The sequence below is a fragment of the Polypterus senegalus genome, chromosome 8 (assembly GCF_016835505.1).
Source record: "Polypterus senegalus isolate Bchr_013 chromosome 8, ASM1683550v1, whole genome shotgun sequence".
NCBI lineage: Eukaryota > Metazoa > Chordata > Cladistia > Polypteriformes > Polypteridae > Polypterus > Polypterus senegalus.
The window spans coordinates 15,256,733-15,281,178 of record NC_053161.1 but is presented as its reverse complement, the minus strand read 5'-3'; the positions used below and the strand labels follow the sequence as shown (position 1 = coordinate 15,281,178).

Below are 24,446 nucleotides of genomic sequence, written 5' to 3'. Positions count from 1 at the left end.
ACAATAAAAAAAGATAGCTACATTAAACAAGATTTATAAACACTATGATTCATGCACAGTAGTCTTAGGTTTACTGTTTAATGCTGTACCATAAAAAATAATTTTGATAGGAGGGCGCTACATTGTATATTTCTGCAATCCTCATAATGTATACAGTATAAGCAAGCTAAAACTGCAAACTTTATATTGGTGTATACAAGCAAACATTTCAGATCAAAGTCTTTTAAAAATCAGTACAACAAATGAAGGAAAATATACTTTACTATTATTTCTTATTAAATAAACTGATCATCTTTTGACAATTTACATGAAGTTTAATAACATGATAGCATATTCCAACTTCACTTACAAACCTCAATTAGATCATAGGCATTTCTCACCAAATACATTAATTTATATGAAAGGACTTTCCTATTCAAACTTCTAAAATAAATACTACCAACTGTAAAAGAGAGGTATAGTATGTGTATCTATTAAAACAATTAACATAGAAGTAACATGACAATATGTTATCACTACTCTAAAATAACTGAGTTATTGCATACGTCTTATAAGTTATCTAAAAGCTTCATCAGGCTGCCATACTGTGCAATCATTTCAGTGAAAATGACTGGTGATCATACAGTTATGGTACTGATTCGCTTATTTTTATTTAAGCTTTTTACATGAAGACACAAAGTCACCTGCAGTACAATCATATGCTGATGGAAAACAGAACCACTAGCGTAGAACAAAATTATGCTTATATTCTTTGAGAACATCTACTAATATGTAATTGATATGGAATCACTTACAAAAATGTATTGAAAAATTAAAAACAATTTCTTTCCAGTATTTACAGTATTAAATATTGGAAAGACTGCATCAAAATTCTCTCTTCACTATATATTAAAACTGTACAATGATTAAATATCCCTATTTACTGATATTTATTTTCCAGTTATGCTTTTTGCCAATTAAATCACGATTAGTCGTCAATTTCTTTTTTTAGTAATAGTCATTAATGAAAATTTAAATTTAATTCACTATTTCACTTTCTAGAAACATGTTTAAAGCTTAAAAAAAAAAAAAAAAAAGTTTTATTTGCAGCTAAGCGAACACAACCAAACTGAATATTCTGGTGAAACCAAACATTCTGTAAATTATAATTAAGTGTAGTTTTCAGAACAGAATAACACAGAACAAGGAAATATACATTGTATCACACTGGCAACACTTTAAAGTTATATACATATTAAAGGGAGCTGTTCAAAAAAGTTTTGATAGAAAAGTAAATAAGCAAATGGGCATTGTATTTTAAGCAGCCACATGGCTACCTGTCTGAGAGAGTCAGAGGAAGGTACATCTTGATGTCTGTTGGAGCGAAGACTGAGGGAGAGATTCCACTGATCTAAAAAGAAGGATTGTGAAGCCTTGTTCTTGTTTACAAAAGAAGAAAAAGAAAACAAATCATAGAATACAAATTCACACACACAGAGGAACATCTAAAATGAGTGATATATATACTGTTCAAAAAATGAAAGGAACACTTTTTAATCAGAGTATAGCATCAAGTCAATGAAACTTCTGGGCTATTGATCTGGTCAGTTAAGTTGCAAAGGGGATTGTTAATCAGTTTCAGCTGCTTTGTGTTAATGAAATTAAACGGTGCACTAGAGGGGCAACAATGAGACGGCCCCTAAAACAGGAATGGTTTAACAGGTGAAGACCACTGACATTTTTCCCTCCTCATCTTTTCTGACTGAATTTTCAATAGTTTTCCATTTGGCTACGGTCATAATCACTACTGGTAGCATAAGGTGATACCTGGACCCTATAGAGGTTGCACAGGTAGTCCAACTACTCCAGGATGGCACATCAATACGTGCCATTGCCAGAAGGTTTGCTGTGTCTCCCAGCACAGTCTCAAAGGCATGAAGGAGATTCCAGGAGACAGGCAGTTACTCTAGGAGAGCTGGACAGGGCCGTAGAAGGTCCTTAACCCATCAGCAGGACCAGTACCTGTTTATTTGGGCAAGGAGGAACAGGATGAGCACTGCCACAGCCCTACAAAATGACCTCCAGCAGGCCACTGGTGTGAATGTCTCTGACCAAACAATCAGAAACAGACTTCACATGGGTGGCCTGAGGGCCCGACATCCTCTAATGGGCCATGTGCTCACTGCCTGGCACTGTGGAGCTCGATTGGTATATGCCATAGAATACCAGAATTGGCAGCTCCACCACTAGCACCCTGTACTTTTCAGGTTGCACCTCAGACTTTCCAGGAGCTCAGTGATGCCCTGCTCCAGATCTGAGAGAAGATCCTCAAGGACCCCATCTGTCATCTCATTAGGAGAATGACCCGAACTGACTACAATTCTGAGATGCTGCAATAAAATTTCAACAAAATACACTAGCCTACCACATCATTTTTCACATTGATTTTCTGGGTGTCTTTGAATTCAGTCCTCTCTAGGTTGATAATTTTCATTTCCATCAAACGATGTGGCATCCTTTCATTCCTAACACATTACCCAGTCCATATCAGTATAGATATCCAGCATGATTTTTTTCCCCATTGAGATTTGATGTGTTTTCAAAGAGTTCCTTTAATTTTTTGAGCAGTGTTTTATATATTTAAAAATGGTAGTATACACATACAGAGATCAACTCTCCTCCTCTCTTATACAGACTTAAACATCACCGTAAAGCATCTGACTAGTACACTATGAGACATTGTGAAAGGAAGAAAATAAAATAGGTCATCTAATTCAACAAAATCCTAATAAACCTGTCAACATGTCCAGCACACACCAAGAAAATTCAGTACCAAGGCCATGCAAAGTTTTATTTGATTCACATACTTTGAGCTAGTCTGGTTTTTTTCTTCCTTTTAAAGAAAGGAACACCTCGAATGACCTTAGTTTGATGGAAAATAATAATGATAATGGACAAATGGAATGTTATTGTAGTCTCATCAAATGCTAACTGTGAAAACTATCTTTCTAGAAAAGCCATGTTCATGATAAGAATAAGCAGAATCAGGAAGTTACAATGCCTAATCAGACTTGTACTTTGAGCACAGCATTTACATTGGAGTTCGGATGGATAATAAGATCGAAACTGATTAAGAGAAAATTTAACATAAATGTCAAGATAGTATTTTTTAATACAGACTATTTAAATGTACATAAAATGTACAAGTTATCAGGTAGTGCAGTTGAAAAAAGTGGTGAACGAACTCTGCTGAATTCGCTTTGCCTTGAGTTCGTCAAAATGACAGAAATTTTTTGACAATTTTGCAGAACTCCATGAAATGCATTGAAGTCAATAGGGTCGAGGAACTGAACTAGTTGAGTGGATTATAATAGTGCAATGGTCTTTTAAGTGTCCCTGAAGGCTAGGAAAGTGTCTAACAATTCGGGACAGATTACTGTGACCAAATATGTGATCTGAGCTGTGAGGCAACAGTGCTAATGATTGCACTGCTGTGCTTCAAACAACAAAAGACTCAGATGGTACAAACAGCACAAATAAAATACAACAAACAGCCACAAACTAGCAATAAAAAAAAAATCTAGATCAATGTGTGAAGAATGTCACTCTTGAGGCACACAATAGCCACTGGCTCATTCCATTGTTTGAAGTCGCTGCTCCAGGCACAATGGGAATACCTTTTTAGTTTCCCAGGTATCTGTGCAGATGCATAACACCTTCATCTTTCACCATAAATAAATAAATGCCTTTTTATTTTTGCACAGCATGCCCAGTGTTTTCTGAGGATTATTCATGCAGTGCTATGTTGCCAGCATACAGTGATCAGTGTTATATACAGTATTTCACAAAAGTGAGTACACCCCACACATTTTTGTACATATTTTATTATATCTTTTCATGGGACAACACTGAAGATGTGACACTTTGATACAATATAAACTAGTTAGTGTAAAGCTTGTATAACAGTGTAAATTTGCTGTCCCCTCAAAATAACTTGAAACACAGCCATTAATGTGAAAAATGTCCAAATTGTGCCCAATTAGCCATCCAACCCGGTGTCATGTGACTCATTAGTGTTACAAGGTCTCAGGTGTGAATTGGGAGCAGGTGTGTTAAATTTAGTGTTATCGCTCTCACACTCTCTCATACTGGTCACTGGAAGTTCAACATGGCACCTCATGGCAAAGAACTCTCTGAGAATCTGAAAAAAAGAATTGCTGCTATACATAAAGATGGCCTAGGCTATAAGAAGATTACCAACACCGTGAAACTGAGCTGCAGCATGGTGGCCAAGACCATACAGCGGTTTAACAGGACAGGTTCCACTCAGAACAGGCCTCGCCATGGCCGACCAAAGAAGTTGAGTGCACGTGCTCAGTGTCATATCCAGCGGTTGTCTTTTGAAAATAGACATATGAGTGCTGCCAGCATTGCTGCAGAGGTTGAAGGGGGGTCAGCCTGTCAGTGCTCAGGCCATACTCCGCACACTGCATCAAATTGGTCTGCATTGCTGTCGTCCCAGAAGGAAACCTCTTCTAAAGATGATGCACGAGAAAACCCGTGAACAGTTTGCTGAAGACAAGCAGACTAAAGACATGGATTACTGGAACCATGTCCTGTGGTCTGCTGAGACCAAGATAAATTTATTTGGTTCAGACGGTGTCAAGCGTGTGTGGCGGCAACCAGGCGAGGAGTACAAAGACAAGTGTGTCTTGCCTACAGTCATGCATGGTGGTGGGTGTGTCATGATTTGGGGCTGCATGAGTGCTGCCGGCACTGGGGAGCTACAGTTCATTGGGGGAACCATGAATGCCAACATGTAGTGTGACATACTGAAGCAGAGCATGATCTCCCCTCCCTTCGTAAACTTGGCCGCAGTGCAGTATTCCAACATAATAACAACCCCAAACACACCTCCAAGATGACCACTGCCTTGCTAAAGAAACTATGGGTAAAGGTGCTGGACTGGCCAAACATGTCTCCAGACCTAAACCCTATCGATCATCTGTGGGGCATCCTCAAATGGAAGGTGGAGGAGCACAAGGTCTCTAACATCCACCAGCTCCTTGATGTTGTCATGGAGGAGTGGAAGAGGATTCCAGTGGCAAGGTGTGAAGCTCTAGTGAACTCCATGCCCAAGAGCGTAAAGGCAGTGCTGGAAAATAATGGTGGCCACACAAAATATTGACACATTCGGCACAATTTGGACATTTTTCACTTAGGGGTGTACTCACTTTGTTGCCAGCGGTTTAGACATTAATGGCTGTGTGTTGAGTTATTTTGAGGGGACAGCAAATTTACCCCATTATACAAGCTGTACACTGACTAATTTACATTGTACCAAAGTGCCATATCTTCAGTGTTCTCCCATGAAAAGATATAATTAAATATTTACAAAAATGTGAGGGGTGTACTCACTTTTGTGAGATACTGTATCTGTTGGCAGTACTAGTAATATTGCAAGTATAGTAACTTCCTGTAATGGTAAGCAATGACATCTCTGTGCAAAGGAAAAAGGTGAAGCCTTCTAAATCAATTATTTGTGAAAGTCTACAGTTTCCAATGCGTGCAAAGTCTATTGCTGCAGTTACCCATTTTCATAAATATACAGTATTTGTTTCCTAACAGTATAAAGGTTTTATGGTTAAAGTGATGCCAGAAGGAGTTTAAGTTGTACAGAGGCAAAAAAAAAAACTGACCAGGAAAACCGTTACAATGTGACAAAGTCTGAAGAACATCATAATTTGCAACAATCTATAAATGATACCAACACTTTCATAGTTAGCTTTGAGCAGTGTTTTAACGGTGACAAAAACTAAAATAAAAACATGCTGTTAATGAAAAAACAATCATTTCATTAATTAAAAGTAAAAAAAAAACAAACAACCAAAAACTGAAAACTAGAACTAAATGAAAACAAAACTAGAGGTCTTGGAGTATAATGTACATGTAAAGTCACACTGTTGTATTATTAGCAACCATTTTTGACAGCAGCATGTAATTTAAAATGCACATTAGAAGACTATCCAAAACATGTTTTTTTCTGTCTTAGAAATGTTGGAAGATTAAGAGTGTTCCCTAAATATGGAAGACACTGTACTGAGAAATTAATTCATCCATTTATTTCTAGTAAGATTGACTGCTGCTATTCGTTATTCACTGCCTGTTCAAATTGTGCTTTATGCAGCTTTCAGTTAAGTTCAAAATGCTGCTGCAAGAATTATTACAAAGTCTAAACATGCCCTGTCACTGTATGCATTTCCAGTGTTGCACATGTCTCAATATTTTTGTTGATGTTAGAAAGCCAAGTGAAATGACACCTACTGTATATCTACTAGACAATTATTTAAATACCACTACTGCTTCTTGGGGTGCTATAGTAATTAAAAGTTTAAATACCCATCTAGTACAATGACACAAAGCATGACAGAAAAAGCATGTTTAAAATTTTTCATTTCAATATTTGAAATATTGTTCATAATATTTGTTTTTGGTTAGTAAACCTTTATAGGATACTGAACCAGATCATATTATTGCTAAGATGAATCATGTCAAGATAAAAAATTACAGGGCAAGTCATTTTTTAATATGCCACCAAACAAGTGATGAATATATATATATGCTTATACCAGTTAAGCTGAAAAGACTTCTTTATATCCAAATGTTTTTTTTGCTCAGCAGGCTACATTTAATTAGTAAGCTACAATTAAATACCTACTTTTGTACTATTCAAAGTGTTAGAAAGATTAAATAAATGACAACTGCCATGATGTACAGTATGCTCTAAACAAAGCATAACAAGTCTCACAACTTCTGTAATTTAATAAACACAAAATAACACTCTCACAAATGTGAACAGTAAAAATGTTCAACAGAACATTACACTTTAATATCCATATCCTGTGCATTTACATTTTATTTTGCCCTGAATCATTTACTAACAAACAATGCATCTGCTAAATACTAATTGAATCAATCAGCCTGACAGTATAACTCATCTACTTATCAAACTAAAATGGGCCTATTGAAGTCTAATATTCAGCACTGATTTACAAGCCATGAGCTGAAACTAAAATGGGTAACTTGCCAAAATAATTAACATGCAGTACATTACATGCAGAGAGCAAAGATTAGGATTATTAATTGCAAATGTTATTATTAAGTAATGACGGGTGTATTAACGTGCTTCATATATAGACTGGCCAATACTGCCCAATTACCCGGTCTCTGACAAAACGCTTCTCTGGATGTTTAGAATCAACTGCTGAAACCTCTTCCTGTCACAATAAGACAACAAATTAAAGAAACACTGCAGAGGAAGACAACTTACACTTACTTAAACATTTGCATATTTGATACATAACCCTTTATGCTGCATCCTCACACCAGTTTTAATTAAATAAATTAAAACCCAAACCTTTTTTGTCTAATCAAGCAACATATTTTTTAAGGGGTGTTAAAGTTGTCTCAACATAAAAGCTGAAATAATTTGTTTTATGGATTTATCTATAAATTATATTATTTACATGCAAAACAAAGATTTTTTTACTTGAAAGCCAACACACCAAAACACTGCAAAATCTACAACTCCCATAGTATAAAGGAGTAAAGTCAAAAATATTAATCACTGAAACAGAAAAACAGTAATGCTGTTTTTTTTAGACACAGAAGGTCACTCTCTGACAAAGGCACTCAGTCACCTGCAGAGGAAGTGAGAGCAATGAAGTGGAAGCAGATGTGGAGGAGAGCACAATGATTTTCTTTGGGCAGGTTCGAGAGCGCTTCTCACCTCTGGCCTTCAGAGAAGGAAGAGACAAATGTTCAAGTATTAAAAAATACTTTAAACAAGCTAAAACAAATGTTTTTTTTTTCTTTTAAATATGCGGACTGCTTTTCACTGAAAATGAATGGAGCTTAACATCAGAAGACGAAAGAACTTTAAAAAAAAAAAAAGATAAACGGCTTTTGAATGGAGTGAAGACTTTAGAATGTATTCAGACCTCTTCACTTCTTTGAAATTTTGCTATGTTTCAGCCTTGTGCAAAAATCTTTTAAATTAAAATTTTTCCCCACATCAAACAATACTAAATGCTCTGACAAGACGACAACAAAATTTTAGGAATTTTTGCAAATTTATTGGTTATAAAAAGATGAAATATCACATTGTCGCAAAAATTCAGATCCTGTGCTATAGCACTTGAAATCTGGCTCAAGTGCATCTAATTCAATTGATCACCATTGGCGGTTTGTACTTCTTGTTTTTTTTGACCTTGGTCAATTCAATTGATTGGACAGGATTAGGAAAGACACACAACTGTCAACAATGTGTATCTGAGAAAAAACAAAGCCAACAGTCCAAAGGAATTGCCTGCAGCACATAGAAACAGGATGGGCTAAAGAAAGCCGGCGCATAAATTGCTTTCAATTCCACACACTTTATGTGTGTATTCAGCTTCCTCCGTCACCGCAAATGCTGTGTGAACACCCACCCTCCGTCACTAGCTGCCGTTAACTGGATGAATATGTGCGGGCGGCTCGTGGTGGATGACTTTCAGTTTTAGAGTTAAAAGTTATCCTCCTCTTCTTCTTTCGGCTGTTCCCGTTAGGGGTTGCCACAGCGGATCATCTTCTTCATTATCTTTTTAGAGTTAAAAGTTATAAGGGTTAAAAACTAACAGCAAGAACATTCATTCAAAAACGAAAACAAAAATGATTTTTTTAGTAAATTATTATTTTATTTCAGTTAGTCTTTCCAGCTACTTTAATAGTTTTGTTTAGTTTATTTTTTCAGTTCGGTTTTGTTAATTATTTTATTTCAGTTTACGAAAATGTTTTTTAATAATAGTTTCAGTTTTGATTTTAGTTTTAATTAACTATAATAACCTTGCTCCAGAGAACCTGTGTGGCAGTAGAAGAAACTTGTGGGAGGACAACCATCACTGTAACACTCTACTGACCTGGGATTTATGATAGAAGACACTCGGACTGTGGGAAGCAGGAATCTATGGTCCGATGAAAGCAAGATTAGTGTCATGTCTAGAGGAAACTGTGCACCACTCATCACCTGTGTAATACCATTTCAAAGGTGAAGCACGGTCGTGGCAGCATCATGCTATACAGTGTAGTTTTTCAGTAGTATTGAGTGGGAGACGACACAGGGTTGATAGAAAGCTGAGTGGGGCAAAGTACAGAGATATCCTTAATGAAATTCTGCTTCAGAGTTCCTTGGACCTCAAAATGAGACAAAGGTCTACCTTCCAACAGGATAATGCCCCTAAGGACAAAACAAAGACAGTATAGTTGTGGCTTAGGGACAGATTTGGGAAAATTCTTGAGCAGACCAGCCAGGGCTGAAAATGGCTGCCCATTGACAATCTCCATCTGGCCTGACAGAGCTTGAAAGGTTCTGCAAAGAAGAATGACAGAAAATCTCCAAATGCCAGTGTGCAAAGTTTGATACGCCTTATTCAAGACGACTCCAGCCTGTAACTGCTACAAAAGGGAATTTAATAGTGTCAATGTGATATTTGAGTTTTTAATTTTTAATTAACTTGAATAACTTTAGAAGAACTTATAAAATCATGTTTCACTTAGTCATTCTGGAATATTGTGTATTGCTTTCCATGGGGAAAATATGAACTTAAATGATTTTAGCACAAGGATACATGAGCAATATGTGAAAAAATTTAAGGGGTCTGAATACTTTCTGGACCCACTGCAAGATGCAGACTATTGCATTCATGTAGCCTTTTTGATCTAGAAAATACATTTGTATATAACTTCAATACTTTTTTTTAAATAAAAACATGCATAGTTTTTCATTGGTGCACACAACAGTATGTAATACAATGTACTTAAAATGTAATAAACAAAAATACACAGCGAAAAAGACAAGGCTGTGAAAAATCAAATTTGGTTATGAAAACAGGAAATGAGAGAGTAAGGAAAAGCAAAACAAAGCAGTAATATAGTGCTGTTTCAGCTTTGGAAAGGAGAACACTGGGTAAATTAAAGTTTTTTTGAAACGGTGGATTAACACAGTAAAAGTCTTCTTGCCCAAATCAATCTTAACAGCATAAAGCACAAATCAAACTGGAATGCCACAAAAGAAATTTTTTTACAGGCATGTAAAAATATCCACTGTTGTCCACTGAGGAGAAGTTTGCTATTTTCAGAATAACAAAAACATTTTAAATGATTCATATACAAGAGCAGAAGTAAATAGATTTAGTATTATTTACCAAAAGATATTTTCACTGATAGCAAGGATAAACAGAACATAAGAAAAACTATTGACTTGAACTGCTAAGAAGATGTCAAACTGCATTTTTGTTATGTCTTCAATTCGAAATGCAAGGTTATAGAGATAATGTTTTAAGTACAAAATTAAGCACAGAAAATAAATTTAGACGAAAATAAAACAATTGAGAAGTACAACAGCAGTAAAGGAAACTAAATGCCTTTTAAAGCATCTGTGGTTCATTTTCTGTCCAGCAATACAGCTTTCTTTACAAGTCTTTTAATAAGGATACAAATACTGTATAACACCTTATGACATAGATAATAATGCACATATGTAGCAGCAACATTCAATGTCATACACAATTATGATAATTTGCAAGTTTTACCTTTTTAATATAAAATATTAATATATTTGCAATAATATATTTTCCTGAGTAAATTTCACACCTCTAGAATCCATTCATTACAGAAACAACAAATATATAAAAAAGTAAAACCATGAATTTAAAAATTTTAGTTCAATATGTGAATTAATTCTAACTTCTTCAAAGTCATATTACAAAAAGATACTCAAATATTTCTAACACTGTATTTTAATACAATGCCAAAGTATGCACAAGCTTAAAATGCTGTTGCAGCTTACTTATATTTTGGGATTTGCTTCTTCACCTACTATTTTTCAGTGCTAAAGTAACTGGCCTAGCAGTCTGATTTGCAGTTGGTTAACAATCGGTCTTATTGTACTTTTCCCATTACATCTTCAAAAATAACAGTTCTGCAGCTAGCTGACAAGTATCCTCAAATGGAGTTTCTATACCAGAAGTTACAGTGTTGTCTTACATAAAGAAGAGTACTACTTAGGCATACCACAAGGCTATAAATAGTTCATCTGAATTAGTATCAAAAATGTCTAGCATATTACACTGCTTAAAGTAGTTACTTTATGAGACCAAAGTGAATCCCTGGCCACATTTATTCTTGGTCTTTTCAAATCTGTAATATGTAAAAAGTCACACTGAAACTCTTGCTTGCTCAATATGCAAAGATGGAAATATTGCAACCAGCTAATTTCATACAGGCACTTTAAACTGCGGTACACAAAGGGCACAAATGAAATGGGAAATTGAACAAAAGAAAGCCAGCTCAGCTGAGGGCATGTGTTACAGTTTTATGAAGGTAGACACAACAGGCAATTTTCATTTAAATGTATGATGTTATGTACTTACTTTCTAGCAGCCTCCATATGAATGTGCCCTTAATTCAGTGTATCTCAAATCACTTATTTACTGTCTTAACTTTTGTATATATTTGTTAATAATGTTCATTATTGATTGTCTGAGTAACATTTACTACATATGTCAAAGTTAGTGAGCACACCTCACCTGCTGGCATCACTTTAAGATTAACAGATTGGCTCATCATTACATTTATACCTATGTGCATTTTCATATGTACCTTTTATTGTTTTTAAAGGTGCATATTAACTCTCGACTTAATATGCCATAAATGAGATTCCTAATTACTGACAGCAGACACTTAGCCACAGATTTTGCGACTTCTCTCATCGTGCCGAGAATCATAGTTCACTTGCAGGTGTGATATATTCACGCTAATCCGAGACAAAGGCTGCAGGCCGAGAGAAGGGAGAAGCATGACATCAGGAGTGGGGAGCCAGACAGGGCGCTCCACGATGTCCTGTTTCACTTCTACGCAGGCGAAGCCGCGGGGGACGGCTAGTACTTAATTAAAATCTGTACCAATAAATACTCTTTGTCCTAACTATTCCGAATAACACTCTATCCTTACAAATAGCGGGTTTATGATTCGCGGATCCACTGATTCGGAAGGTTTTCATCAGTAATTAAATGGAAAATCTTGTGTGAGTTTTACAATTTATTGCAGAAAACTACAAACAAAGCTGTAGCAGTGCTACTTCAATTGCGTGCAAATCCCAGCAACCCTGGAGCTGCTGGAATTGCAAGGGCAGTTGCCACATGGGGTAATGGGTTAAACAAGATGAGGCTGCTAGTTTTAAAAGTGAGCGAGAAAAAGCCAGCAGGATTGCAATTGGTGGAGTCTTTTTGTGTCAACCCCTCCCTTCAAAACTGGATTAAGATAACATCAGATCGAATAACGGTTTTCTTTGAATTTGTATTCTTGTCCTGTGCTCGCCCGCTCGTATGATTTTGTCTGGGTTGGGAAACATCTTCCCAAATTGTACAAATCCTCACTTACATCGGCATCATGATAGAACAAAACTTTACATATATTTCAGGAGTTTGTTCACAGGGTATTTTATTTAATAACTACACCACCATCATCTACATCTGCTAAACCAGATTGCGTTCTGAGTGTTTATCATTTTGTGCTTAATGTTTTGTTGGACTCCTTTTGTATCTGTAATAATTTTTATAATTTTCTACCATAAATACATACAGTACATACAAATGTATTATGAGTAGTTACATTTTGTAAAAAGTTAAAATTCACTAAGGAACTGCTGAACTATGCATTTTGTCTGGGGAACATACATGACCTGATTGCACAGTGACCATTCTATCTCACATCTCTTGCAATTTTTTGCATCTTACTTAGTGCAATTAACTTAGAATATACAGTAATCATGGGCCCAAAAAGTATTTGAGGATTCCTGCATTTGCAGAGGCCCTGCACCCCTAACGCCTGCGAGTCACAAGGGAGAACCTGGTAAATGAATAAATAAATATTTTTAAAATCACAACACTCCTCCATAACATTATTCCCTCCCCAAGACATCCTTATAAGTTCACATAGACAGTGTTGCTCCACACCACGGCCCACTATGTAGACTCAAACTGCCACCTCTGTTAATAATCCGCAGGTCCCAGGGTGCCTTGCTCTTTTCTGGATGACACCATGTTGTGGATCTAGCTCCTTTCCGTCCAAATTGACTACACTGTGCAGGAGACACAAACTCCACCATACAATGGAACCTCCACTTGGCCATCAGTTCTACTTCCTTTAAATAACTAAACACAGCCAATGTTGCCTGTCCTGTACTCACTGCAGAACACTTTTCCTTCACAAAAGGCCAAACATGCAATCGCTATCTCTCTTTCGTTCTATTGTATTGCCACAGCAAAACTTCCCTCTTTAGCAATGACCCACCCTCCTTACTTGCCTGTCTCCCATAAGGTGCTTGCCGATTACTTTGTTGCCGTAGTCCTGAAGTGCAATGCACAAAAACAAATCAGAAAATACAAAAACAAATTGAATACACAAAAACAAATCAGAAAAAACAAATGCAAATGGAGCAGCACAGAAATAAAATTGCACAACTGCATAAACAATCCGGAAAGCATCAAAACAAAAGAGAGCAGTGCATATCCCGAATCGAAGCAGAAAAAACAGTGAAAGCTAATTGAGCAACATGATTCAATACTAGTTTTCCAATGAGTAGTGTTTTGGAAGCGAGAACGCTGAAAGGTAAAAGATCTATCTTATTTAGGTATTTTTTATATACTTTGGCAGAAAAGATGACATTTGCTTAACCTCAAGCACTCCCTGCCTGAGCAGTGTTTAAAGTATTACAAACATATTTTAGCATTTTTAATTAGTAGTAAAGCTATAATTTATTGTCGACAGCACAGCACCACACATGACACTCACCAGAGACCAAGCAACAGAACCGATGAACTTCAGCTGCTAGGGTATGCGCAAATCAAAAGTGCTGTGTCTGTGCCTCCTTGTACCCACTATTCAGGGGACTGCTTTTAAAGACTGCTTCTCTGGGTACTTTCATTCCTTTAGATAGTGTGTGTTCACCGGAGGAGTGTTTCCCTCTTACATTCCAACTTGAGGCGCTATAATGTTGTCATCATTATGCGTTATTCAAGGATGAAATAGAAAACTATTTTGCTTTGAGAAGTCTCCCATAGCAGTTTGGTGCAACATCAGTTTTGATCATTTCGGTCCCATATCCAAAGTGATTCAGGTACTTTGCTCTATACATATATAGTTATATTTCACTTTCAGTATTTGACATAACCATATTTAAAAAGCATGTATGAAAACTGCCAGACATTCCTTTTAATGCTTGACAGTCTTTCATGTATGCTTTTCTATTCTGGTCACTCTTTCATAATGCTTTCATAGCCAACAAAGATAGAAATTAGAAAGAAAAGAAAGAAAAAAAGAAGCGAGGCAGCAGTAAATCACAAATCAGGGTCTTAATGAGTGATGCCGAATGTCTCCTGTCTATTTAGGTATTTTTTTTAAAGATTTGACATAAAACTTTGGCATTCCTGCCAGAGATCCATTTAAAGTATTACACACAGATGTTTGCCAGTACTGTACTGACTGTTAGAAAATCAACGTAATTTCGAGAGTATGACAGCAAGCAGCTATTCACATCAAGAGATGTAGGATATGCACAGCCAACCAAAAACAACCATCTGTGACACATGCGACAACTAATTTTTTTTTAGCGTTATTTGTTAATTTGCTCATTTTAGACCAAACTATTATATCTGATATCAAGACATCAAATTTGTTCTGCTTTGCTTGCAGTAGACATGTCAGATTTCTACTGGATACAAACCCATTTACTGGTGAAACCCCAGTTGGCTCTAGCTCTGCCACTGCCTTGGCAAGTGTGTTTTAAGTTAAGTAAATGTTATCTTTAAGTATATAAAAATACCCAAAAAAGCTAAGAGATCTCTTTTACTTTTCGGTGTTCTTGCTTCCACCACACCACTTGTTGTAAAGCTGAATAATGATTGCACGTTTAGCCTTCACTTTCTTTCGTGATTTGATTTATGTGGTGCTCTTTTTGTTTCCATGCTTCCCAATTTGTTTGCACAGCTGTTCTTTTGTTTGCATGCTGCTCCATTTGCTTTTGCATTTTCTCAATTTGCTTTTGCGCATTGCACTTCAGGGCCATCACACTGCATCACAACTACATAAATATTAATTAGATATTCCTCTGCAAAACTTCCCTCTCTAGTTATGATCCACGTTATTTTTTAACCTGCCTGTCCCCCAGCTAGTGCTTGCCAACTGCTATATCACCTCTGCATAAACTTTAATTATCCATTAAACTGAGCATATGTATTCATGAGTACTTTTCACATCAGTACAAGTTAAGCTACTGTGTTGTGCTAATAAGCATTGAAAAACACTAATTAATTAATACTATAAAATAAGTCACCACAAGAACGTAAAACTAATTGAGCAAAAGGTAAAAAGAAACTCTTAAGGACTACCTGGTGCCCCCTTACAGAAAGACAGAAAAAAGGACAGCAAGAAAGAAGTGCAGTTAATCTTTTAGCATTGTAATAACCTTTGAAATTAAGAAGCAAATTTGTGGATATCTTTGGAATTTGATTTAGATTGGGAAACTCAACCTATAATTGTAGGTCCTGTTGTAAAGTTAGCAAATCAAGGCATGCAAATTTCAAAATAATGTTGTTGATGTCAAAAATGCTTCAACCATTATGATTAGAACAAGAACAAATCTAGATGAGAACAGGCCATTTGGCCCAGTAAAGCTTGCTAGTCCTATCCACTTAATTCTTTTACAAAAAATAAGCTCTAGTTTTCAAAGTCACTAAAGTCTTACTGTCTACCATGCTACTTGGTAGCTTATTCGAAGTGTCTATGGGTATCTGTGTAAAGAAAACTTCCTAATGTTTGTGCGGAATTAACTTTTAACAAGTTTCCAACTGTGTCCCCCATGTTCTTGATGAAATCATTTTAAAACAATAGTCTTGATCCATTGTACCAATTCCTTTCATAATTTTAAACACTTCAATCATGTTACCTCTTGATCTCCTTTTGCTTAAACTGAAAAAGCTCAGCTCTTTTAATCTTTCTTTATAATACATTCCCTGTAGCCTTAAAATCAGCCTAGTCGCTCTTCTCTGGACCTTTTCTAGTGCTGCTATGTCCTTTTTGTAGCTGGGAGACCAAAATTGCACACAGTACTCCAGTTGAGGCCTCACCAGTGCATTAAAAAGCTTGAGGATAACATCCTTGGACTTGAACTACACACATTGTGCAATATAATCCAATATTCTGCTTGCATTCTTACTGGCTTCTGAACACTGTTGGGAAGTTGATAGCGTTAAGTCCACTACGTCTCCGAAAATCTCATAAGATGTATTCTCAATTTTCAGACCTCCCATTGTGTATCCAAATGTAATACTTTTACTACCTATGTGTAATACTTTACATTTACTGACATTAAGTTTCATCTGCCACAAATCTGCCCATGCCTATATGCTGTCCAAGTCCTTCTGTAAGGATTTAACGGATTCCAAATTAACTGCCAATCCATCAATCTTGGTATCATCTGCAAACTTAATCAGCTTGCTACTTATATTTCTATCTAAATAATTTTATTTCTATCTAAATAATTTAAATATTTTAAAAATAGCAGACCCCTAGCACTGATCCCTTCAACATCTCAACATCAGCGAATTCTGATAAGGTTCCTCGCACCATCACCCTCTGCTTCCTGTGTCTGAGCCAATTCTGCACTCGTCTAAAAGCATCAATCTTAACTCCCACTTCTTTGATGCTTCTTCTAGTTTGATGCCCAATCTCTCCTTCCAGGTGCCCTATAAAAAGGGGGTCAGCACTAACCATTCTGGAGGTGGAATCGGGAGGAAGTGAAAAAAGCCTGAGGAGGAGTGGAGGAAGAAAGACTGGTGGCAAGAAGGGACTGTGTATTGGTGTGTTGTGTTGTCTGGTATTTTGGGCAGTTCTTAAAATAACACTTACACTTAAAATAAACGTGTGTAGTGTGGTAAAACCTGTCTCCTGCCTGTCTGTGTCCGGGTTGGCATCACACCCTGTATTAATGAACCCTTATGCGGTCACCCACTTAACTGTTCTACCTTTGGGCCAAGATCAATAGATAGATAAAATTTGCCCAGTGAATATCTCCTGCTAGTTAATTTCTATCATATCTGCTCCTACAGCTCCTTGTGTCTAATCGCGTGTCTTAACACTGGCTGCTTATCTACACACCGTTGAGCCATCCCATTTATTGCAATGAAGTCAGCTCCAGTCTGAATGAGTACACGTACAAGTAACTTTTCCAAGTGCACCTCCAAACACCTAGCTACTTTTGCTCCTGTGCGGATGGAAAAAAAAAAATGCAAAAAAACCTTCTAAAGGGAAAAAGCTTTAAAAGTTCTTGCATGGTTCCTTAGCTGCAAACAAAATTCAAGTTTATAGGAGCAAAATGTATTTTTGGAATTAACTCTCACAGCACAGAAAACACCAGAAACTCTCAGTAGCCTCTCTCATTTGCAAAGCTGACATTAGCACCTCAAATCCAGCTTCTCGGAAATCCAATTTTTATTCAATCCAACTCTTATCACAATAGTTTCTTGATAATGAAAGTAACTTCATCAATGTATTTAGTTGAGTTTTGTATTTCCTATTACAAAAAAATCTAAATAAAGAAAAAAAGAATGATACTTATTCCTCAAATATATTTTAAATTCAAAGATATCACCAAAAAAAACAAAAAATACTACAATTAAGAAGATACAGATTTGAAACACAAATATGATTGCAGCACACTTTCTAAACTCATAAAAAGTGCCATTCAGGAATGTTACCTGTCTCCACTGTGGAATAGATGCAAGTCGGCCCTGCTCTTTTGGTCGGAGAGAGGGATGAGTCAGCAAATGCTCCTGGTATAGGAATGTTGCATGAAGAGACAATGGAAACAAATAGCATCCACCACCAAAAGAAAAAAATAAGAAAGGTATTGGGAGGCAGAAGCATGCATTCTAGCTAAAAATAATGCAAAAAGAAGCAGAAAGTTCCCAGTCACATTGCAGTGAAAACATAATACAAAAGACAAGGAAAAAATGTAAAACAAAACTGTGACCCCTTTCAATTATACAAGTACTTTTTTACTAAAAAGTTTGAAAGAGATAATAACTATGTATACCCTATTTTTAAGGGTATTAGTCTGAATATTCTCTGTTGTTTATGGCAAATGTGTGTAAAATGTTTATTTAGCGACTTGGATAGTAAATAAAGACCAAAAATACAACACATGTAAATTAGGAAAAACAATGTTAAAAATACAAATAAAAATGTAAAATGAGAATGCTTCAGCAAAACATTCTTCCCATGAATTTATCCTGCCCAAGAGTCAATGTTAAACACTAAACAAGAATATATAGCTTATACAAGCCCTGAATGGTAGTTGGGCTTAACTTTTTCTTTAATGCTAGGAGATGCATGGACCTCTGACCCTCAAAAGGTGGTTCATGCACTTTTTTTTCCCTGTGTATTATTACAGAGTTCTACTGAAAAGAGCTATTTAATCTCATTCCTGTATTCAAAGCAATGGGCCACAGTGTAAGCAAGCTGCTCAATGACTCTATATTCAGTCTGGTCACTTTGTTTTGGTATGTGTGGCAGTGTTCTGTGGTATTGTCATTTCTCGTTCGTAGTCAGAGAAACAGCTCCTACATTTGGCTTGATTTTGGGCTGACATCACAGATCCTGTTGTTTTCACGGCATGACAGTGTTGATGACTTTGTTTTGTGATTGCAAAGTATGACTTTTGATTTTAATGAAAAACACCAGTTTGCTGTAAAAACCCAAGAAGATGTCAGTTTACACAGGCAGCTGTCTGTGTCTGTCACACATTCATTTTCCTCCTGCATTTGGCCTGTGTAATGTGCTTCACTTTCAGTGGATGGAGTAAGCCAATATGGCTGTTCTTGTGCCTATACTGCCATTTGCTGAGATAATGACCTGATCATGTTGCTGGGGTAGCCCAAACCTCAAATACCATAATCAAGATTCAAGGCCCAGTGGGTTGCAGGTTTTTGCATGACAGGCAGGCAATCCTTAAAATTTTAACATACACACACACACATACATACATATTATATATATATATATATATATATATATATATATATATATATATATATATATATATATATATATATATATATATATATATATATATATATATATATATACACACACACACATACATACACACTCGCCTAAAGGATTATTAGGAACACCATACTAATATGGTGTTTGACCCCCTTTCGCCTTCAGAACTGCCTTAAATTTACGTGGCATTGATTCAACAAGGTGTTGAAAGCATTCTTTAGAAATGTTGGCCCATATTGATAGGATAGCATCTTGCAGTTGATGGAGATTTGTGGGATGCACATCCAGGGGACGAAGCTCCTGTTCCACCACATCCCAAAGATGCTCTATTGGGTTGAGATCTGGTGACTGTGGGGGCCATTTTAGTACAATGAACTCATTGTCATGTTCAAGAAACCAATTTGAAATGATTTGAGCTTTGTGACATGGTGCATTATCCTGCTGGAAGTAGCCATCAGCGGATGGGTACATGGTGGTCATGAAGGGATGGACATGGTCAGAAACAATGCTCAGGTAGCCCGTGGCATTTAAACGATGCCCAATTGGCACTAAGGGGCCTAAAGTGTGCCAAGAAAACATCCCCCACACCATTACACCACCACCACCAGCCTGCACAGTGGTAACAAGGCATGATGAATTCATGTTCTCATTCTGTTTACGCCAAATTCTGACTTTACCATTTGAATGTCTCAACAGAAATCGAGACTCATCAGACCAGGCAACATTTCTCCAGTCTTCAACTGTCCAATTTTGGTGAGCTTGTGCAAATTGTAGCCTCTTTTTCCTATTTGTAGTGGAGATGAATGGTACCCAGTGGGGTCTTCTGCTATTGTAGCCCATCCGCCTCAAGGTTGTGCGTGTTGTGGCGTCACAAATGCTTTGCTGCATACCTCGGTTGTAACAAGTGGTTATTTCAGTCAAAGTTGCTCTTCTATCAGCTTGAATCAGGCGGCCCATTCTACTCTGACCTCTAGCATCAACAAGGCATTTTCGCCCACAGGACTGCCGCATACTGGATGTTTTTCCCTTTTCACACCATTCTTTGTAAACCCTAGAAATGGTTGTGCATGAAAATCCCAGTAACTGAGCAGATTGTGAAATACTCAACCATGCCACGCTCAAAATTGCTTAAATCACCTTTCTTTCCCATTCTGACATTCAGTTTGGAGTTCAGGAGATTGTCTTGACCAGGACCACACCCCTAAATGCATTGAAGCAACTGCCATGTGATTGGTTGATTAGATAATTGCATTAATGAGAAATTGAACAGGTGTTCCTAATAATGAGGTCAGGGTTCTGTGGTGGTAACTGTATATAGCAGAATATAGCTTTTCGTAACTCTGGCTGTGTGTTTGGGGGCATTGTCATGCTGTAGAATGAAGTTGAAAATGATTAGCGGCTTCACTGACCGTACTTAATGATGAAAAAGAATCATCCTTTATTTCTCAGCAATGAACGGGCTATTAATTTTAATAAAATCTAACACTCCAATAATGGAAATGTAGTCAAAAACCTGACATTGGAACTTTCATTGTGCTTCAATTTTACCTGCATAAATTCACCAATATACCATTCTCTAGCCATTTGGTGGATAAACTGCTTTCTTGTTACAGATAAAAATTCAAGTTTTGACTCATCAGGGTAGGGTACCACCTGCCTTTTTTCTATACTCCCATCCTTGTATGTTTGTACATACTGTAGGTGATTTGTTTGGCCTTATTTCCACCTTGGAGGATTGGCTTTTTGGTTGCATTTCTGCCAAATGTAAGCTGATAGTGGTGCCTGACATTGTTAGATTTTGAAAGAAAGTATGTATTTCTCTTTTGCTGCACTCAGCTTCTGTGACCAACCACCATGTTTCTGGTACTCAGACCTGCCTGCTTATACTTCTTTTGAAGAGCTTGAATAGCACATTTTGAAACATACATCTGGTATAAAAATATCTGCTTAGAAGGGACTTTATAAAAGTATGATCATCTTGCTTGTCACTATGCTCAGTTTTGTCATGTTATAAGATCTGTTGGTTAAACTGACACATATACCGCAACCTCACCCTTTTAAGTATTGTTGCCCTTTGCCCTGTTTAATTTCATCCACACAGTTGTTTCTGTTTCAGCCTATACATTTTAATCATTACTACCTGTTTGTTATGCTTGCTTAATCAAGTACTGGTCTTTACTATATGCCTATAATAATCTTATGTTTTTTAAAAGACTATGCTAGTTTTCTTTCTTTAAGAACATTCAAATATCTCATTTTATTGCTACATTTTTTTCCCCAAAAAGTCATGTTTGGACATCTAAGATATGCTCTTTAATATTGACATACAAATCCAGAAAAGATTAAATAACCATCTAAGGCAAATATTTTTGTGAACTTGTCTCAAGGGCCTAAAACTGCATATTATTACTGCAAACACTGCTGTTAGTTAATCAGCAAATGAGTCTTAAGTGGACATCATACTAAGGGCTCATTTACACTTCACGCTCAGAACGCGTACGTGCCCGCTTCAAGGCTGCCATGCGTTCCCAGCGTTCATTTCACGCGTCCTCTGAGCAGGTCCTCAGAAATTAACGTGACGCGTGAGCGAGTTGCAGTACAAGCAAAAAGTCGGGGGGCGCAGTGTGCTAAAAGTCGGAACGTGACGTCAGAGTCTCTGTTTACTATCTACATGTGACAGCAAGCCTCTATGGAGATCATTAGGGAATCGATGTGTGCACTTTGCTGTTTGATGAATGGCTCAAATACAGCGCTATACATTATGTAGCCGATTTGAAGTTGCAAAAAAAAAATAGACGCCACAAAAGATGGTATGTGAGACTTTTAAAATGTATCATGTCATTTATATATGTCTTTTTTATTTTTTAATTTTTGCAACTTAACAACAGCAACATAATGTATAGCATTATATTTGAGCCACTGAGAAAAAAATAAAGGACACAGTGAAAACGTGTATTTTGTGATTAAAGTGGAAATTTCGGCTTTAATCTCGAAATGTCCACTTTAACCTCGTAGTTTACTTTATCATTAAAGCAAACGATCGTAAACGTCATCCCAGTTTTTAATCGCTACGAGCTTCTTGGACCTGACAGCAGGTAAAGTAAAACAATAAAAAATAGACGGCACAGAAGACGGTATGTGAGACTTTTAAAATGTATCGTGTCATTACGATCGGAAATATGCGACGCTTGAATATAAAAGCACCACGAACGCATCTGTATGTCAGCATTTTGCTTCAGCAGCGGAAAGCAGCAATAGATCGCCAAACAGAACAAATTAAATGTATGATATTCCAACTCTCTGCACATTTAGAATCTTTAGATTTATACTTGATATCACTTTCATGATGAAATGCATTAAAATGTGTATGTTACATTTTACATATACACTGTGTGCACAATTATTAGGCAAGTGAGTAATTTGACCATATCATCATTTTTATGCGTATATTCCAACTCCAAGCTGTATTAACTTGAATGCTTATTGGATTTAAGCACGTCAGGTGATGTGTATTTGTGTAATGAGGGAGGGTGTGGCCTAAGGAGATCAACACCCTATATCAAGGTGTGCAGAATTATTAGGCAGCTAGTTTTCCTCGGGCAAAACGGGCCAAAAAAGAGATTTAACTGACTCTGAAAAGTCAAAAATTGTAAAAAGTCTTTCAGAGGGATGCAGCACTTTTGGAATTGCTAAGATATTGGTGTGTGATCACAGAACCATCAAACATTTTGTTGCAAATAGTCAACAGGGTCGCAAGAAACGTGTTGAGAACAAAAGATGCAAATTAGCTGCCAAAGATTTGAGAAGAATCAAACGTGAAGCTACCAGGAACCCATTATCCTCCAGTACTTTCATATTCCAGAGCTGCAACCTACCTGGAGTGCCCAGAAGTACAAGGTGTTCAGTGCTCAAAGACATGGCCAAGGTAAGGAGGGCTGAAACCCAACCACCACTGAACAAGAAACATAAGTTGAAACGTCAAAACTGGGCCAAGAAATATCTGAAGACAGATTTTTTCAAAGGTTTTATGGACCGATGAGATGAGAGTGACTCTTGATGGACCAGATGGATGGACCTGTGGATCAGTAATGGGCACAGAGCTCCACTCCAACGTGGAGGTGGGGTACTGGTATGAGCTGGTATTTTTAAAGATGAGCTAGTTGGACCTTTTGCATTGAAGATGAACTCAAAATCAACTCCCAAACCTACTGCCAGTTTTTCAAGACACTTTCTTCAAACAGTGATACAGGAAAAGACCATGATTTTTATGCAGGCCAATGCTCCATCACTTGCATCGAAGTTCTCCACTGCGTGGCCAGCCAGTAAAGGCCTTAAAGATGAAGGAATAATGACATGGCCCCCTTCCTCATCTGACCTAAACCCTATCGAGAACTTGTGGGCACTTCTTAAACGCTAGATTTACGGGGGAGAAAAACAATACACCTCTCTGAAGAGTGTCTGGGAGGCTGTAGTCACTGCTCCACAAAAAGCTGATCGTCAGCAGATCAAGAAACTGACAGACTACAAGAATGGAAAGGCTTATGACTGTTATTGGAAAGAAGGGTGGCTATATTGGTCATTGATTGATTTATTTATTTTTTTTGAAATGTCAGAGATGTTTATTTGTAAATTTTGAGGTGTTTGTTTATTATTCTCACTATAACAGATGAAAATAAACAAGTGAGATGGGAAAATTTTCATTTTTCCTTTAGTTGCATAATAAATCTGCACACTAATAGTTGCCTAATAATTGTGCGCACATATGTATTCCCCTGATGATGTTCACACTCACATTTCCGTTGTGAAACATTCAGGTTTCAGGTTTATTAACATTTTGGATTGACTGATAGCACTGTGTTTGTTCCATATTAAAATTAATCCTCAAAAATACAACTTGCTTAATAATTGTGCACACAGTGTAATTTCGTGTAAATAATGAATATTCTTAATAAATACACACATGGGGGAATAATTACACACATGGGGGTGTCATTGTGGCGGAGCGATAGCACTGCTGTCTCGGGGAGTTATGTTGCTGGTATTTCCTGCTTGTATTCCACACTGTGCTCCGGTTTCCTTCCAAAGATATGCAGATTTGGGGATTTGGTGCCGCTAAAATGATGCTAGTGTATGTGTGTGCTTGTATTCACCTTGCGATGAGCTGAGGCCTCGTCAAGGGACTGTTTCTCACTCGTGCCCAATGCTTCCTGAAATGGACACATACATCCCTGGATTTATGGATTTAATCAATAGATATCCTTTTCAGAGATATTGCGGTTAGGTGTTATCGGAATTTAATAGGTGTT

The 24,446-nt window shown here is 36.9% G+C and overlaps 1 protein-coding gene across 23 annotated transcripts in view; it reads right to left on the bottom strand.

Annotated features, from left to right (window-relative positions):
- LOC120533808 (protein-methionine sulfoxide oxidase mical3a-like) overlaps positions 1 to 24,446 on the bottom strand; it is a 457,937-nt gene that overhangs the window by 158,906 nt on the left and 274,585 nt on the right. For 14 of the 23 annotated variants that reach the window (XM_039760797.1, XM_039760788.1, XM_039760784.1 and 11 more), the window contains 4 exons: positions 17,832 to 17,906; positions 7,680 to 7,775; positions 7,200 to 7,256; positions 1,317 to 1,418 (listed from right to left, as the gene is read on the bottom strand). The exons of 3 other annotated variants lie outside the window; for them this stretch is intronic. In XM_039760797.1, the coding sequence (XP_039616731.1) occupies positions 1,317 to 1,418; positions 7,200 to 7,256; positions 7,680 to 7,775; positions 17,832 to 17,906 (330 nt within the window). Of the gene's footprint in view, positions 1 to 1,208; positions 1,419 to 7,199; positions 7,257 to 7,679; positions 7,776 to 17,831; positions 17,907 to 24,446 lie in introns of those variants that run through there. 6 more of the 23 variants (XM_039760800.1, XM_039760803.1, XM_039760805.1 and 3 more) reach the window with 5 other exon arrangements.